General features: G+C 46.4%; 1 protein-coding gene across 1 annotated transcript in view; it reads right to left on the bottom strand.

Annotated features, from left to right (window-relative positions):
• The window catches only part of LOC147903294 (uncharacterized), a 246,534-nt gene that overhangs the window by 39,292 nt on the left and 187,407 nt on the right, over window positions 1-19,835 (bottom strand). The window contains exon 15 of the mRNA XM_087371313.1: window positions 5,610-5,704. Coding sequence (XP_087227439.1) covers window positions 5,610-5,704 — 95 coding nt within the window. The remainder of the gene's footprint in view (window positions 1-5,609; window positions 5,705-19,835) is intronic.

The following is a 19,835-nucleotide window of genomic DNA, read 5'->3' on the forward strand; positions in this document are numbered from 1 at the left end:
CTTAAAGGGCAGGACATGCCAAAGAAAGACAAGAATTTCCAGATGGAAAGCCAATGTTTTAGATGCAACAAGAGGGGCGTGTGGCTGTGAAGTTCCCTGGAAGGCTAGTCAGCCAAAAGGAGTAGAGAATGCCGCAAGACCGATCTAAGTCAACGACCAGGAGTTACTAGATTCCAAGAGCCACTTAAGGTGGAAGAGATGGAGGACATCCTTCAATCAGAACAGACTGTGTACCACACAGAGAAAGAAGGAACCTAGAGGCAAGCTTACCTGCAGGTATCTTGCCAAGAACAAGAATTATTAGGCAATTGGTGCCAAGAGAGGAGCACTTCTCAAAGTATCCTCAAGTTTTTACAGTTATATCAAGAATCTTTTCAATTGAGGACAACTGATTAGAAGCCAAGGAGATGTCACCAATTGGCACTTCTCCCAAGAAATAAAGAGGAATGTTTATCAAATTGGCGATGGTCAAAGAATGTTGACTTTGGTTAACTAAGAATAAGTTTTATTTGTTTTAGTTTTGCTTTGCATTGGTAAAAGAGAATTGTGGGGACGCCCACAAGGGACTAGGATTAGTCCAAGAACTAGGAATGCATGCGTTTCGCTAACCTCTAATGGGTTAAAGTGTTGGAAATTGTTTGTCCAATATGTAGGACCTAAGAGAGTGCAAAAAGGACCCCAAAGTGGTGAGAAAAGTGCAGAAAGCAGTTCCCACAAGTGCGGAAAGCGCCTCATTAAAAGCAAGGCCCACTAGACAAAAAAGGTGCCAAAAGCACCAGATTTTAAAAGAAAGCTTTAAAAATCCCGGCTTTTTGTAAAAGTAGCTTTTAGAAAGCAGGTCCTCGAGGGCTTTTGCTAGGCCTAGTCTATAAAAGAAGGCCCTAGGCCTCTAAGATGGAAGGAAGAGTTGTACTCAGCTTCAAAGCCAATTGTACAAAGTTTTCTATTGCAATAAAGACCTTCGGGGGGGTCCAACCCTTATTTCTAGGCCCTAGTGTTGCGTGTGGTTTTCTCTCTCCTTCCTCTCCCACTATTCTATGGCAAAGGATCTTTGAGATAAGTGTTGCAATTCTGAATTTCAGATTTCAGTTCGTGTTTATTGATTCTATCGCGAAGATTATGTAGAGTATTGCATATTTGCTGTGTGGAAGTGTCTGCTACTTGTGTCACTTTTGCATATAATTTCTTCTGCTTGCAAATATCACGAACAATTATATGATGAATATCATGCTCCAACAATTCTAGGATATCATTCAAAACACCACCACAAACTTGTCCAAATAAGGCCTGAATTTACATTGGGCAACGCCTACAGTTGGAGGCTGCAGCTTGGACTCCCTCGAGAGAGCATCATTGGGCAGTGGCAAGTTTCCCAAGAGGTTATCTCCGAAATTTGGTCATGCTTATGAACCACCCGCAAACCATGGAAAATTTCCAATTTTTGGATGGTGAAGGTTTGCCCATTAGTCCATGGCAGGTGTAGATGCGCATAGATGGCAGATGTCCTCACTACGCGATAGGGATGTGAAGACAATCCCACATCGCCTTTGAAGCTACCTTGCAACACAGGGGATCTGGATGGGCCCCCTCTAGATTGTTGCCACGACACAAAGGATGCGAAGAGAAAGAAAGTTTATAAAAGTCTTTGGAAGACCGATGGGTCTATGAGACTGTGAAAAACCTGATACAATGAGCTGTGGTAGTGGAGCTACTAAACGAGCATCCACACCAATGCAAAATGCAAAAAATGCAAAATGGCAGTACTAGGTCCTAAGTACAACATAGCCATGTCGGTAGTCGACTATATATCAATCTCAGCATCATCATCAACATCATCATCATCATCAACTGCAAGACGTCAGGATGGATGAGGCAGTGGAGGCATGAGGTCGGTAATAGAGTGTTGTCGCCCCCTCAAAGGTGCAATCCTAGCACATCTCTTGGTCGTAGCTCTGTGTCTAAGTAGGGCCACTGTGATCCCCGTTGGTTGGGCTCCGACTCTAAACAAGGAGGGGATGTCCCCCAGTGTAATTTGTGTGTCAATCCTCTGTCTGAGCTGTCGGGTCACTGGCTCTGGGTCACGGTCATGTTGAGGCCTCATCCGCAGGGTCTATGTGGTTTGGCTGAAAGAACTCCGTGATAGAGCTCTGAGAGGGATCAACCGAGGAAGAAGTATGATTCTGGCTCCGTGCTCGGAGTATCCTCTCGCGGTGTCTAAGCGTCTCATGGAAACCTGCCAAACATCGCTGGTCTGGGTAGGAGAGGAAACGGGCCAAAATCCCATAGCTATCTTTGAAGAGGCAGTAGAAACGCCCTCGGATCTCATAGTAAACATGACACCTGAAGATGAAATGCTCCTCTGTCTCAACCTCCTGCATGTCACACAATGTGCATATGTGCCTTTCCCTAGGTAGTCGCTTTGCTTTGCCGCTCTCGATACGAAGTCTGTGTGAGGAAACCCGGAACTGCCCAAGAGAGATCCTCAGTGAGTGGGGTAGGTGAATTTGCGTATATCCTGGTGGGTCAATGAAACCCTCTGCTGTGATATGTAAGAAGTGATCTCTGTAGAAGCCCAATTTCATTGGAAGATCACTTGGGCCCAACCAGGTCCGGAATGTGTGTAGCTGTAGTAGACCCTCACGGATAACCTGGTTGACCTCGTGTGATAGGAGGGCAGAAACGGAGCATCCATACTGTACTGGAATGGAGGTAGTCTGTCCATGTGGAGCCCCAGCCCCCCAAACCATCTCTTTGTGCGTGCATACCAACACCTCTGGTCTCCCCCTGCTGCAAGTGCCATAGAAGAGGATAGGGCTAGTCATGGTAGCCTTTCATGGAGCGAGGTATTTGTTGTATTGTCCTCCACCCTGGTTGCTAGCCCTTGTTTTAGAGATTCCCTAGCAATGAGCTGGGTTCTCTAGAAATGGGCTTTCTAGCATTTCTTCCTCGATCAGCAATCCACGGATGACCGATTTGTATGGTTAGTTTTTCAAGCATAAATAGAAAGTTCTTTCTCTTGAGAAAAAAAAGGCCTGAATATATCATTCATCCATTGTTGAAAGGTGGCAGGAATATTAGTGAGACCAAATGGTAATACTAGGAATGCCCATACCTCGTTCTATGCCTAGTCTTATAAACATTTTCTTCAACAATTCTTATCTATTGACAACCCATAGCTAGAAAGTATTAGCACACACTAAACAGTCCATGAGATCATAGGATAATTATTCTTGATCGGAAACTTATTCACTTTCTTGTAATTGATATATGTGTGTATCCCGCCATATCCTTCTTATCAACCACTAGCACAGTCTATGGAGATTTACTTGGCCTAATTTCACCAATCCTCACATTTTAAATACATCAACATAATCATTCTTTATTCTTGTGATTAATAATTTCTCTGAAGAATATAGAATTATTTTTGTTTGACAAACAACAAAACTCTCAAAAGAAAAAGGAATGGTCATACATTGAAAGATTTCAAAATCAGCATCATATAATAAATTAACTACTTTCAAAGTATCAATAATATTTGAAGATGATTCTGATGCATCATTGTTCTCTCATAAGACAGGGAAAAGTGATATCTAGAAATCAATTTGGTGAAGCTTGGGAGTCGATCAAGAAATATAGCGGGTTTAAATGTCAGGAAAATTTATGGCTATTGACTCCATTGGGTTCTTAGCAGTGTTTCCTAAAGATTTATCATGGATGAGGATATTCCTCAAAGACATAAGTTGCTCAAAAAAAGGGATCTGCCTTTGGGGTGACTTGTGGAATAAAGTTAAAAACAAGTGGTTGACATGGAGGGAAATCAGGAGAGAGAGTGGCATGATAAATAGTGACCAACCTCTAATTAGCAATAGGCTATCACTGTGGGATAATGGACAAGTGGAACGGAAAGTAGCCACCCAACAGAAAGTTCTTGGCAATGCTCGGGTTCGCTGAAATCTTTTCCCTGGTTCTTCAGATATAGTAGTTGAATCATAAACATCTTAAACTCCAAACGGAAGAAGAGTGGCAATAGCAATAAATGGGCATTTGGATCCGAATTGATATGGAACAAAGGTATCCCTGAGAAGCGATGCATGCTTCTATGGAATGGAGGCAGTCTGTCCATATGTAGTTCCAAGCCCACAAACCACCTGTGTGTCCGGGCATAGCAAGCCCTCCATCTTGTTCCAGTGGGATAGATGAAGTCAAGTCCAGCCATGGCAATCTGTGCCGTCTAGATGCCATGGTACTAAGGTCTCTGACTCTGGCGATAAGTGACCACCTGTGAGACAACATCAAGGAATAACACCAAACTCTGCTGTTAGAATATGATGTGGGACCGAGTAGTCTCTCTATATGGGATTAGTATGTCTAGGATAGATCTAATCCCCCAAAAGGGACTACCATACATGCACGTTGGGCAGACGACGAGCGGAAGAGAAGAGACTTGGTTCTGGGATCCTGAAAAATGTGAGTCAAACCACTAACGAACAAGTCTGGCTAGTACCCTCTGCTCAAACGGGGCTGCATAGCTGGTCACATCATGAAGATCGGACCTAAAAAGAGACCTCCAGGTATGTATAGAGCCCCATCAAAGCTAAACTACTCTCAGTACGCTGCCACTAGATTTTGCAGATTCATTGCAAACAGCCACAAGAAATGTGGGGCTTTAAAAGTGTCAATGCTTGGCAACCATTATTACCACTCCGAGCAAACTGGTAAGGCTTTCTGATACTTGGAGACTTCCTGGGGGTTGTTTGATATGTCTCAAGACTCTTGGTGATGTCATTCTCATATATGCATCTCAATCTAATCTACCATTTTTTACTGTACATAGAATTTAGAGAAATCCTTTGTGCATCACAAACGTCAAATCAAAAAAATGGAGGTACTTTCATAAGCTTTGTTGGAAATCATCTAGCACTCCAAGATGTTTATATGATTTCCAAGCTGCTAATGATAGTGGAGACTTTTCTCACAGTGTGGGAGTCTGGGATATTGTCATTATTTACAAAGTGTGGCTTGAGGTATCTTTAGATATTGCAAAGGATCGGCATCCTCGTCTTCCTCTTGATTTACAATTTTGACGATTGGTTTTCTCCTCTCTCCACACTAGAATTGCTGGAGATACTATCATAACCGTCCTTTGTGCTTATTTTCTTGAGATGTCATGCCGCTGACACTTTCCAACACAACGAATTGTAAAACAGGAAATTGTCCAAAGAGTTTTGCACAATTCCTATGGATTATTGAGCCCTTCTCTTTGACACAAAAGCATGAGATGCCATAAGATTGTTTTGGTGCTTTTGTGATGTTATTCAAAGTCATGGATTTTTTTTAGTAGCTATCGAAATGCTTGCTCTTTGAAGCAATCAATATTTTGTATTAACAATGATATGGGGATTCCTCCTTGCACAACTAACATGATATACTTAGACACATGAAAAATTGACTTACCCCGAATGAATCCACAACACAGTCAGCCCAACATTCAAAGCCTGACTTTCATATGTAGAATGCTATAGAGTATAAACTTGCAAAAGAAACATAGTCTGTCTGGAAATACTATAATCATTATGTTTCAATCAAGTACAAACATTGCCTGATTTTACCTTTAAATTGCCCATATTTTGCTTATGTGCGATGCTCAAAATTGCCATAAAATACCGTTGCAATGTGATATGTTTGTCGACTCCAAAGTTCAAACCTGGAGGGAATTGAAAAGAAGGCATCAAAAGTATATCATAGAGTGAAAAATATAACTCAAATGTACGTCTAGAAATTCAAAAAATGCGGATAATAAAAGCATCTCCATGGATCCAAAAAGTTGGAGGTTGCAACAAGTTTCAATTTGATAGGTGAAATTAGTTTCTTATCATTTCAATATGTCTATTACCACACTACTCTCATAGATTAATCTGTGCCTTGACATTTCAAAATGGTTTTGACTGCACTCAAAGCAAGGTATCTTTTTCCAACCAAAGAACACATTTTTTGATCGCTATGCAAAATTACCTTAAAATTTGAAATTATTAATTTAGCTCGCTACCTTGGCCTTCCTATTAAGGCCCAAGCCTGATTGAGGCTTTACTTGGTGTTTCTTGCTACAAATGGCATGGAAAGGAAGCTATGAATGCAACATATTGAGCTTTCACCTTCCTAAGAACATAACTCACTAACGTTCTTAAAAGCAATAGTGAGGATGGAGTGCTCTCAATGAAGCTTTGAAAATGTCCTCTTAGCCCCTCTTTCAGCCTCTCCCTTCCCCTCTCTCAGCCTCTCTCTCCCCCTCTCATCCTATCCCTCTCTCTCAACCCTTCCTCGTTCCTATCTCCCTTAGCCTCCCTCTGCTTAGCTTTCCTTTAGGTTCTCTCCTTCCTCTCTTCTCCTTCCGGTAGCGCTCCCCTCTTCCCTCTCCAAACAACGGATGGAACATTTTGGTGTTCAAGTCTGCCTTCCACAACCGATTGCTGAATGAAACCCCATTCAGGCAATCTTCAACCGCTTCCACCAGCCACGAGGACCGTTACTTTTCTAAAAGATGAGCTACTGCAACTCAAAAAAGATGTGGAGTTTGAAAGCGCTACTACTCTCTTCGCATGCATCCATGGGTCCCGCCTTTCCAGATCTCAGGCTCGGGACTGGATACTTGTTGCCCTCCACCCAGACTTGTTGTCCCATGCCTTTAAGATGTTCGACTTTTGGGCCGAGGTTTTTTCTAGGTGGCTTTTGATTCTCCAGAGGCTGCGAGTTCTGTGCTAAAAGCTAGTCCCTTAGCCCTTGGTTCCGATTGACAGGATGTCTACTTCCATGGGACTGGGGGCTTTGTCCATTGTGGATTTCTCTCCTCTGCAGAGCTATTCTAGGTGATTTTTGGCACAGGTGATAGTTGTTTCAGCCATAAGGTTGGACAAGGTATTCCACCCCAAATCCTCTCATCTATGAGAATTGTTAGTTGGAATATATAGGGCTTGGCGGTATGCCTTATCGTTGCCGAAAATACTTGATTTGCAATCAACTTCACCCAGGTGTCATTGGGGGACCTATTAACAAACTCTTTATCCAAGAACACAAATTGGATGCCAAAGACTGCCCAAAGTCAGGTTTTAGACATTTGTCTTGGGCACTAGGGGTAGAACTTGCATCTCAGTTTCAGCGTCTATTCTTCCCCTCATTGTGGGACATGGTGCCATTATCCCCTCCAGAGCTCAGTGGATTATTTTATTTATTGGAGGTTGTAAGGTTTGCCTTCTCAATCTGTAAGCCCTAAATAATAGAGGGGAACATGCACCGTTTTGGAAAGAGCTTTTATCTTGGGGGGCCCTCGCAAATTCTTGGATTATTGGAGGTTATTTCAACATAGTGGAATTACCTTCAGATAAAAAAGGGGGAAGAGGAGGAGGCATACTAGAGAGAGCTTCTTGGGATGCCTTCCTTTTTTAGTTTAGTGGGTGGCAAAGGTGCATGGATAGATGATGCCTTTCACACTTTGCGACATTCTCTTTTGTTCTCATGGTCAAACAAGAGGTTGCTTATGCCCATTCATACGAGGATATGCCCATTCATACGAGGATAGATAGATTCTACGTGGATGATGGCCTTGGACAGAGGAGGTTTGATTTGCATTGTGCCGGGTGTATCCACTTCAGATCACTTTCCGGTAGTTTTGACCCTCATTGGAGAGGCCGTTCGGCCAGTATCAAAATTCCAGATGACTTATATACAAAGGAGGGTCTTACAGAGGATGTCTTGAAGATTTGGGTATCTCGCATGTAGGGTGGGGTAGTATCTCCTTCTCATATGGCAGCAGCCCTCCCTGGTATTTGCGATTTTTATCACACTACCGCTAGCACCAGAAGAGCGGACATTTCCATACAGGAGAAAGGCTCAAATAGCAGCTTACAGCCTTGCAGAGGGAAGAGCACAAACGGCCTACTAATGCTTAGATTCATGAGCGCCTTGCAGCAGCGAGGGATCATTAGCAGAGTTTGCATGATCAGAGAGAAAAGTATGCCTTTTATGAACGGAATCATTTTGATACAGATGGGAGGGAGAGTCCACAAGGACTTTTTCTTTGCGATTTGGCCTAGGCATGGTAGAGAAAGTATTTCTCAACTTGTTGACTCGAATGGTGTTTTGCAAATAGATCCTGATGTCGTTTTACACATTTCTATACATTTGTATGTCTCCCTCTTATCAGCAGATCCTAACACAACAGCTAGAGATGATGCAAGACATAGAGTGCGGCAACATATCCCTATATTGGTGGAACCTTACATGACAGCTATGCTTGATGCTCCATTTAACAATTAGGAATTCAGAACTGCACTTTCGACCCTGCATACGGGCAAATGACCAGGTTCAGATGGATTGTCACCTTCCTTATTTATTACTTTTTGGGATATGATTGAGGATCACTTGATCTCAGCCCTGCAGGGCATATGGGACTCTGATACTATGCCTGATTCGCTAATAGAGGGTTTCATTCACCTAACCCCAAAGGGAGGTTGTAGGAATTCTCTCTCAATGGAGGCCCATCACTCTTTTGGGAACTTATTATAAGATTTTGGCCAAAGCCATCAGTTTGCGTTTGCAGCCCTTTCTTTCGATATACAAACAGGTTTTGTGCATGGCAGAAGTATATTTGATAACATTTTCTTATTTTGGGAAGCTTCTCATCAGTGGGCTACCCTCTTACAGTATGGATTCTCAAATGCATGGATTAGGGGGGACTCCTCCCTGTACAAATCAGCCCACAACCAGATACTTATTAGAGGTGTAAAGGGAGAAACGTTTCAGATTTCCAGATAAGTTTGTCAGGGATGCCCTCTTGCTCCTTTTCTCTACTCATTTATGGCTGAAGTGTTGAGTATATTTTTGGCAGCTCAGGCAGATATCATGGGGCTGAGACTACCTTTGAGACAGAATGAGGAACTTCTGGACAGTGAGTTGGCTGATGATACTGTTGTTTTTTTGGATGCCAATACATACAATCTCACCTCATTCAGTGAAGCCATGGATTAGTTCTATTTGGCAGCAGGTGCACATCGTAATTGGTATAAATCCAATGGTTTCTAGATCAGCGACCAGGATACTCCAGATTGGGGGACCGGTTTCAGATTCACTTGGATCCAAAGGGGTGTTTCTACCAGATATTTGGGCTGCAAGTTCAGTTTGGGTATCTCTCCCTCACAAGAGTTTGCCCCTGTGTTGGAGAGTATTAGAACGAAACTCCTTTTTTGGAGTTCAGCTATAAACTTGACCTCGGTTCCAGGGTGGTGGTGGTCAACCAAGTATTGTTGGCCACGGCTTGGTTCGTATGCTCTTGGTGTTGTCATTCTAGGGACTGCATTACTCAGCTTATAAGGCCAATAAGCAATTTCTTTGGAGTGGTCTGGATGGTTTGGCAAACACCAAAGCTAGCGTGGCTTGGGAAACCCTCATTCTTTCCACTCGGGAAGGACTTAATATTATAGAACCAGACCTACAAAGCAGAGCTCTTCATGCAAGATGGTGATTTGGAGGGACTTTTTCATTCATTGCATAAAGTCTTGTTCTCCTTCCATAGGTGGAGATTGGATGGATAGCACCAGGTGGATAGTTACTTGAGCCCGTCTCAAGATCCCCTCCTCCCCTCTTATGGCTGCCATCTTGAAAGCCTGGGCCAGCTTCAAGTAGTACTCTCCAGAGAGTGCCCCCAACCTTTCAGGAAGAGATTGAAGGCAGCTTGTCATGTGGAATGACATCATACTTGATGACCATGGTAGATCCTTGGGCTCTTCTTCATACATGCAGTGGTCTAGATGGGAGAGAGGTCATGCTTCCTTGGTGGGCTCTTGGAAGGATTTCATAAGACTTCCAGACGAACAACAATGTACACTAGTAAGCCACCTCAGAGGAAGTGCAGGGAGAATTCTTCAGATAGGTGCCGCTATACCTTTCAATTGGGTACTCCTTGGTGACAGGTATCTTTCTCCTGATACTTGGCTTGGAGCCTTTATGAGATTGGGAATCCCTCTTCAAGTCGTAGGGCTTTCACGCTCAGATAGGGATGCCTTGGTCTTCAATGTTCATTCTGGGGGAGATCTTCGGATGCTATACTTATGCATTTTCCCTTTCTGCCTATCAAATTTGTAGGCCATGTGGAGCAGAGCTTCTTGGATTCAGGATGGTACCTAGACCCTAACCCAAATCTCATTCCCTTGGGCTCTCAGAGACTTTGGATTTATGAAGGGGTCCGAATCAAGTATTTGCAATGGGATCCTGGAGAATAAGAATGGATTGATACATGACATCGAGAGAAGAGCCTTCCCTTAATTCGATACACGGTGAGCAATGCCAGGAAATATTAGGCTAGAGGCCTACTACAACACTTCATTGGGAGACTTTTCAATTTTTTGTAGATTTGGCAAATAATTTTTGGATGCAACTTTGGAAATCCCTCAGGAGCAAAAAGAACACCCTTTTGTTTTGGCCGTGTATACATGGAGGGATTGCAGTGAACCAGTGAAGGTTGAAGCTTTAGTGCAGATTCCACTTGTGCTCACTGCCTTTCTGTTATGGAGACCATCCAGCATTGTATCTTTCTGACGTGATCATGGAACCATGGACCACATTCTGACGCTCAGATGTATCATCGAGGAGGCGAGGTCACGGAAGCAGAGGGTTTATTGTTGCTTTGTGGATTTTCGCAAGGCATTTGACACGGTCCCGAGAGCCCGCCTCATACGGCACCTACAGGACTTGGGTTATGACCAGGAGATCATTTGGGCTGTCATGGCACTTTACGAGAGTTTCTGGCAAAGTTCGGGCAGGATCCGGGTGGACAGACGAGATCATGAGTACCATCGGGGTCAAACAAGGGTGTCCTTTGTCGCCTACCTTGTTTGGCCTCTACATTGACGAGCTTGAGACAGTGATGCAGACACAGGGGGGTGTAGGTTGCTCTCTTGCGGGCACGCTGATCCAGATTTTGCTCTATGCAGATGACGTGGCTCTCTTGTCTTCCTCAGCAGAGGGGCTTCAGAGACACCTAGACGCACTACAGTCCTTTTGTGAGTGTCATGATTTGAAGGTCAACCTGGGTAAAACCAAGGTCATGATCTTCAATACATCTCGAGCCATCATGCGTCAGGAGCAGTTCACATTTGTGGGGTCATTTGTTGAGATAGTTTCATCATACACTTATCTTGGGATTATCTTCTCCGGACCGAGCTTCACTATGAGACCCGCGATGCAGGCACGCTTGAGTAGAGGGTATGCCTCATTGGCCAGGCTAGAGAGGCAATGCTTCCACTCACACTTTCAGGATCCATGCACCAAGGGGTTGCTTTTTGACTCCTTGGCTCGCCCAGCGGGGATGTACGACAGCCCTTGTTGGGGGCCAGACTTGTCGGATGCAGAGTGGGCCCATGTGGAGCAGCTACAGGTTCTCATGCTATCATGGATGATTCGTGGTAAGTCATCCGTTCCTCACCAGATCATTCAGGCTGAGTTTGGGTCACCCCCTTTACAACTAGATGCTGCATTTCAGGTCATCACATATCTGTACCGAGTTAGGGAATATAAGGATTATACCTCGGGGCGTAGCAGGCTACCATGGATAGCTCTATTCTCTTCTATGACACTTGTAGCAGGAGGAGATCAGAGGTGTTGGTATGCACGTACAGAGAGATGGTTTGAGCGACTGGGGCTCCACATGGATAGACTACCTCCCTCCCAGTATAGCATGGATGCTCCGTTCTCTCCCCTCTTATCACACAAGTCAACCAGGTTATCCGTGAGGATCTACTACAACTACACACTTTTCGGACCTGGTTGGAACCGAGTGAACTCCCAGTGAAGCTTAGCTTCTACAGAGATCACTTCTTACATATCACAGCGGAGGGTTTCATTGACCCACCAGGATACACACAGATTCACCTACCCCACTCGATGAGGATCTCTCTTGGACAGTTCCCGGTCTCTTTACACAAACTTCGCATCGAGAGCGGCAAAGCAGAGCGACTACCCAGGGAGCAGCGCATATGCACACTATGTGACATACAGGAGGTTGAGACAGAGGAGCATTTCATCTTCAGGTGTCCTGTGTACTATGAGATCCGAGGACGTTTCCACTGCCTCTTCAGAGATAGTTATGGGATTTTAGCCCATTTCCTCTCCTACCCAGACCAGCGGTGTTTGGCAAGTTTCATTCATGAGACACTTAGACACCACGAGAGGATACTCCGAGCACGGAGACATGAGCATACTTCTTCCTCGGTTGATCCCTCTCAGAGCTCTATCACGGAGTTCTTTCAGCTAGATCACATGGACCCCAACGAGACGAGGCCTCGACATGACTATGACCCGGAGCCCGTGACCCGACATCTCAGACAAAGGATCGACACACAAATCACACTTGGAGACATCCCCTCCTTGTTTAGAGTCGGAGCCCGCGACCGACGGGGGTCACAGTAGCCCTAGTTAGACGTAGAGCTACGACCAGCAGGAGACGTGCCAAGACCGCCACCTCTGAGTGGCCGACAACGCCCTATTGCCGACTTCATGCCTCCACTGCCTCATCCATCCTAATATCTTGCTGTTGCTGGGGATGATGATGATGCTGAGATTGATATATAGTCGACCATCGACATGACTATGTTGTACTTAGGACTTAGGATTTAGTACTGCCATTCTGCATTTTTGCATTTTTTTGCATTTTGCATTTTGCATTGGTATGGACGCTCGTTTAGTAGCTCCACTACCACAGCTCGTTGTATCAGGATTTTCACAGTCTCATAGACCCATCGGTCTTCCGAAGACTTTAATAAACTTTCTTTCTTTCTTTCTACTCTCTATATGACTTGGGGATCAATAGCTTGGCTATCTCTTTTTGCGCCTCAGGTCCTATATGAGAGACATGACCTCTCTTGGGCTTTACGGGCTCGACAACAGGTAGTTGAGGCATGTTGCTTGGATGATGTTCCGATATAGACCTGCACATGGATTAGTCAATACATTTTGGGAGATTTTAGCGAGCATATCAGCATGGCATATATGGAGGTCTAGATGCACAGAGATCTTGGACGGCTCCCAGGTTCATCCCGCTCACACATTGGCCACTATCTGCACAAACACAATACATACCTTAATGGCCATATGGGTGAGGATGCAGGATCTTCGCGTGCAGCCTCCTCTAGGAGGGTGGTGTTTCTTAGGGAATGGAGGGGCTCTCCTATTTCTTTGAATCACCTACTGGGTTGAGATGGCACCTCTAGACCTCAACCGTGGTTGCTCCATTGCTATGATTAGCAGTTTGCTTTGACCCATCTAGGGTGAACATATTGTACTGCATGATTTTTCTCCCTTGAGGTATCTCAGGGAGGGTCTTTCATACTTAATAGAAGTCTTTTATTTGAAATAAAAATAAATTGTGTTCACCAAAATCTGCAACTAAGTGCTAGAAACTATAATGGAAGCTTGAAATCGTAGTTCTGACAGAATCTGTACATAGTAGGGACAGAAACAAAGAAATCGTCCGGACATTCGACAATATGTTAGACAACAACTGGCACAGGTTCCATACAATTCGTACAACTATATAGACGGGGTCAAAGTACAACTGAAAACAATTGAAAATCTATAGAGCCCTGTCAAGCCTATATGGAAGGTGGTTTTTAAGCAAATGGCGCATGCCGTGCATGTATAGAAGGTGGCCTGGAAGCAAATGGTGACGGAATCTAAGCTGGAATATCAGAACAAGATCGCAAAAGTGATGTAGGCATCGGTCGTGGGAATCTCTACAAATGTGAGACAGGCGCTGGTTGTGGGAGCTAACGAGCAGGTGGAAGAGTTGAACAGCATTTGCAAGACCTGTGTAGATGAGATTCTCAGTTGAATTTTGAGCTGCTATATTTTACTAAAACTCCCAAACCCATACCAATGCACAGGCTACAAGCTTCTCGATTAGAATTTAACCTGCTCTATTTTGCAACTCCCAAACCCGGACCAACACTCAAACTCACAACCCTAGATTAATGCTTGAAGCATACAAACAAAAGCCACTCCCACCGTTACTTCATTGCACATCGAGTCAGCTCCCGTCTTCACACGTAGCTTTCAATTTCTTGAGAGGAAGGTGGGCTGAGCAATGAGCACAAAGGGAGGCAAGTAGGAGCAAGAGATCATGCTTTGATACCAGTGTTGGATGTGGGAAGCAGTGGAAGGAAGCCAGAATGCAAGGACGAGACAACAACCTCAAGGAAGTGAAATGTACTTGCAAAGGATGATGAGAAAGTACAAGAGATGGCCAATATACAGCCCAAAGTCAACCAGAGTCAACTTAGGACTAAAATTTCCTAAGTGTACTAGGTGTCCCAATAGGCTTAAGTGTCCTAGGACTAGGTGTCCTAACTAGCCTACAAGGCCCTACAAGGCCATACCAGGGCTAAGTGTCAACTATGGGAAGGCATTACTCAAAGCATTCAAGCCTAGACCCAAAGACTTCTATCTTACACTAATGTAAATGAAGGGCGTCTATCTTTAAATTAGATTATAGCTAGTTTGTAATAATCTCGGAGATGCTTTATTCACTCCCAGGAGAGGCCTTGTGCACTCCCCCGATTGTTAGGAAATGGAGTCAAGTTAAGTCAGTTTTGGTTTGTTCTAGTGAGTCCTAGTGTGAGTTTTATAGTACTAGGTGTCTAGGAGTGCCACGTGTCATATTGGGAGTTATCCCATATACATTTGATACTTAGTGTGTGAGTGCCTATCCTATAAAGGCATTGTACTTTCACTTGCCAAATCAATCAAGCCTCTAGCCTCTTTTGGTTATGTAAGTACTTTCCTTTGGTTGTTCATTTCTTTCTAGCATTTCATTTCCATTATGTTTGCTATCTAGTCTAGTCTTTTGTCTTAGCCTAGACTACCTTGCCTCCCATCTAGTTCCAACACCGACTCTTTGGTGCTCAGATGTAGTAGTCAACTTCTTTTTGATGTGCTTTGTCTCATAGGCCCATAAGGCTTTCTCTCTTTCTTTCTTTCTCCGTTGCAATACATCACAATATGGAATCAAGCACACAGATCCCCTCATCTTTTGCAATGGATTATTCAAGTAGCAATAACAATCCGTTCCAATTGATAAGTCATGTACATACATACATACATTGGGCCACCCTAGTTCTGCATCACTCGGCCTCGTTAACTCCTGCACCCTAGCGCCTTGGCCCTCGGAAGGTCTTTGCTCAGTGTGCCATCAGCCCACCGCCCCTTTGTGGGTTTTCTCCTACACCGGATCACCTCACACCCCAATTCTCTGGACTAGTTGCTACCTCGATGGGATCTATTTTCTTGCCTTTTTTCCACCTGGTGTGAGAGGGGAAAGAGTAAAAGGGGGGGGGGGGCTGGATTTTTGTGCCCCTTTTGTCTCTGTTCTAAGTCAGTTTGTTCTATTTTGCAGGCTTCAATTGCAGCACTTGTTGTGCATATTCTCGCCCCTTGCAGCTTACTCTCTTTTTGTCCTCCTTTGCGCCGGTTTCGTCTATTGTTCTTAGCGCACTGTGTGCAGGTTGCTTGTCTCTGCTATTTTTACCATCCCATACTTGGGAGTTGTCAGTATTTGCTATCTTGCAGCCCCGGTGTTTTTAAAAAAGAGGGGTGTGTGTTCTTTTTTTTTTTTTTCAAAGAAAGGAACCTTCTATTAATGCTTGAAAGATTTCATACAAAACAACAGCCCCGAAGGTGCTGAGTATAAAAAAAACCGAAAAAGGCTGAAAGAAAAACCAGCCTGTTCCAGAGAAGCCCAAATCACTGCCTAGAGGATCTCTGGAACTGGGGCTAACAGCCAAGTGTGGGGACTATACAGCCAGCGAATCTCTCGTGGAGTGAAGATGTAGAAAACACCTGCAGGCCAAGCCTTGCAGAAACGAGCACACCTCTCAATAGTCACCCTGGAGCCTGGAGTCCCGCGCTCCTAGGTGGACCGTAGAGTGTAGATGATATCCTGCCAGATGGCAACCAAGGTAGCCGAGGGTGGAACCGGGTGCTCTCCCATCACAAGACTGCACTGAGCCACCCAGATGTTCCAAGCCGTGATGCTGGCTACCACCTCCCAAACACTGTCCTCCCTAGGAGGAGGAGGAGCTAGGGTGTCAGGGGGGACTGCCTCGTGGAGTGCAATCCTCTGAATGCTCTGACCCTGTATCCGGTAGGCTCGGGAGATCTCATCAATCTGAAACGCGTGTCCTCCCTCTGTCAACCAAGCCACCATTTCCTAGGTGTAATCTTTGTGTATACTTTGAATGCGTGTCATAATCCTGAGGGCTCTCATCCAGATCCTTGCTGTGCTACGACAGCTCCATAGGCAGTGCGGGATAGTCTCCAGGACACCATCTGAGCAGCAGTGGCACTGCCCCTCCACTCGCATCTCCTCCAACCACGGACCGATGGGCAAGCCTCCGTGGGCTGCCAGCCAGAAGAAGTATGAGATCTTCCTCGGCCGCAAGCTAGACCACAACCGCATCCAAAACCTGGAGCGAACATCCCGGGCCACTCTCTGGGTCACCCAGTGTCTTTCCCTCGAGGGAGTCCACCTCGACGAGTCCATCTGAAGTCTCCTGCCAATCCGTGTGGTGTAGGAAAAGAAAGGCATCTCATCTATCGTCTCAACTAGGCCGCCCCTGGAGGGACAGAACCACTCCCCCGGGTCCCACTGGACCTCCCTCAGGGGTCTATCCTCCCATAGCCAGAGGCGCCATCGAGAGTCGTCCTACTCTGAGATACTCGGATCAATGTGCCACTCCTTCCCCAAGCCTCCTACCACTCTGATCATCTACCAGTGTATCCCATCAAGACTCCCATCCATCTCAGGGTCACTCCCAGTGAGGGGCTGAAGCAGTCCTCCAAGTCCTACACGGAAGAAGCCGGGTGCGTGCTGCCACGCTGCATGAAAATCCTCAAAGAAACACCAGTACGGGAAAACTGTCCCAACCATCTGCTGTCTCTCCACATGTGAAGTCCTTCCCACCAGTACTCCGGAATGGCTAAGTCGATCTCGACCATCCGCTGCCCTGCCCCTCTTAGATGCACTAGGGTGTCAAGCCTCGGCCTCTGCCTCCATGGGTAGTCTGCTCCAGCGACCAAAAGACCCATTGGACCACTGTCCCACTGTGCCCAGCCAATGTGAGTCCGCTGCCCAAGCATACGTCCCTCTGTGAAAGCACCAACAGGAGGCAATATACCAGGTAGTGGCAAGAAGGGCCTGGTTTGCCACTAAGGCGCGACTTGCAAGGGAGAGTTTGGCCGAGCTCCAATAAAGAAGCTTGCGCCGAACACTCTCAAGGATTGGGGCAATCTGCTGCTCTGCTGTGATGTCAATACCCACCTGGCATCCGAGGTATCTCGCTATCTGGCCCCGCAGTATTCATCTGAAACCAAAGTCACTCCCCCACTCACGGATCTCTTGTGTCTCCTCAAATCCCATGAAGAAGCCTATGGATTTCGTCTAGTTGATCCGTGCCCCCAAGGCCTCACAATAGATAGCCAAGGCGCCTCTGACTCTCTCTAGACTTGCTGTGGTGCCCTCAACATACAAGGCCGTGTCATCTGCAAACTCCGAGTCAAGGAGCTCCTCCTCCTCTCTGATTGGGAGTCTCACCCCTGTGAGATCTGCCACCTATGATCTCAAGTAGTACCCTAGAGCCTCCGCTACAAACAAGAAGAGGAAGGGAGCTAGTGGGCAGCCCTGGCAGACCGAGCGAGAGAGAGGAAAGACCTCGCTTGTGTGTCCTCCGATAATCATCTGACTAGAGCTCCCTGCGTATAGCACTGAAACTCCTTTGACCCATCTGTCTGAGAAACCCAATCTCCTCATAGTGCCCTCGAGGAAAGACCACTCCACCCTGTCGTAGGCCTTCTCGAAGTCCAAAAGAAGGATTGCCAGCAGTGGCTGTGACTCCTCCCTGGACCAATCCACTGCCTCCCAGAACGTGAAGATGTTGTCTAGGATGTGCGCTCCTGGACAAACCCAGTCTGTGTGTCATGTATGATGTCAATAAGATGAGGCCGTAACCGCAAACTCAAGACCTTGGCGAGGATCTTGTATGCAGTATCAAGCAAAGTGATTGGCCTCCACTGTCGAATATCTGACCTATCTCCCCCGTTCGGGATCAAACAAATCCACCCCCTGCGCAAGGACTGAGGGAGAAAGCCTGTGTCGAAAATCTCCTGGTAGGCTAAACGGAAAGGGGTGGAGATAATCTCCCAGAAGTTTCGGAAGAAGTCCGGAGTCAAGCCATCCTCCCCTGGGCATTTCTAGGTCGGGAGAGCCTTGAGGGCTTCACAGAGCTCCTCATCTGTGAAAGGCTCCTCAAGTCTGTTGCATAGGTCCTGCGAGACTACTGTCAGAACGTGATCCCAAACTAGCTCTCGGGCCACAAGACTGGCTGGGGTCATCCTCTCTGTTTGAAAGAGTTGGGTATAAAAACCGGTGGTCATGTCAAGAATCTCCTGCGCGTCAGTGTCCATGATGCCCTGCGAGTCCCGGAGACGCTGTAGCTGTGTGCCGGTTGATCGGGGCCCAGTGGTATGAAAGAACTACTTCGTCATCCTATCGCCCTGCTGTACCCATCGGGCCCGGGAGGAATGATAAGAGAACTCAGTCTGCCACAGCTCCGTGTCCTGAAGCTCAAATGAGCACTCTCCAATCTATCACTAAGCCACTGAGACACTAGGTCCTGCTCCCTGAGCCTCTCGATGGAGGCGAGGTCTTTCCTCAAAGCTCGCTTGCGCTCCGGAAGGCTCCTCCTTCGCCTGAGGGCGTGAGCCTGCAGCTCCACACTGCTCCTCTGAATCGCATCGGCAACCCACACAGCCCAGCCCTCACTTGGTGCCATCTCTGAGTGCTCCCAGATCTCTGCCATAACCTGCTGAATCTCCTCGTCTTGCAAGAGGTCCTTTGGGATGCGGACTCCCTTTTGGGGGAGACCTCGGCGGGGTCCAAGTGAAGTACCACTGGAGAGTGGTCGGACATCGTGGTACCTGCCAGAATCCCAGTAGCACCGCCTCTGTGTAATGCCCAGTCCCCAACATAGAAGCGATCTAATCTCTTAAAAAATCCATCGTGTCTCCTCTGTCCAAAGGAGAAGAGAAGGTTGCCAGGAGTCCTGTTGAACTCTGACGTTTTCAGCGGCAAACATCAGACGATGCCATCACCTTCTTCCAGGGAGAGGTCCAGAGGAGTGGTCTCCCGCAATAGGACGGAGCGGAGGGGTCTGCATCTCAGTCTCATAGACCTTGGCTCCAGAGGTCTATAATCAGGGCGAGCTCATTCCAGGACAGGCAGTTTGGATGGGAGTTCAGAGAGGAGAGTCCAGGATTGGAATCCTGAACGTGTATGCCCCAGCGTGTAGGCAGCATCGCCCGGCCTTTTGGAGGAGGCTGTAAGAGTGTCTTCTGGATGTTGACTCCTAGATTGTTGGAGGGGACTTCAACAATCTGGAGTTTGGGGAAGACAAGTAGGGTGGCGCCTGGTTCTCTGAGATGCCAACAGCAGAGCGTAGTACCTGGGAGCAGTTCATTTTCATGATCAGTGGCAGAGACCCATGGAGAGAGCCTCCTGAATCATAAGGATGTCCACAGCGCGCCCTACCACTGCCCTCTGCAACTCCTACCGGAGCACCAAGGTACTGTGGCTGACTACGAACACGGTCGTGGAGCTCGTGTACGCTCCAACTGTACGCTCCAACTCAATATGATCCAGCTCATGAGGACAGTGGAGTCGGGAACAAGGCGCTCTTGTGGGTGGGTGCCTGTCCTAGAGAGACTGACTTGTGTGATTTTGCCAGGGGTTTGGAAGGCGA

The sequence above is a fragment of the Dipteris shenzhenensis genome, chromosome 3 (assembly GCF_047967505.1).
Source record: "Dipteris shenzhenensis isolate YYH24624 ecotype China chromosome 3, Dip_SZ_1.0, whole genome shotgun sequence".
Classification (NCBI taxonomy): Eukaryota; Viridiplantae; Streptophyta; class Polypodiopsida; order Gleicheniales; family Dipteridaceae; genus Dipteris; species Dipteris shenzhenensis.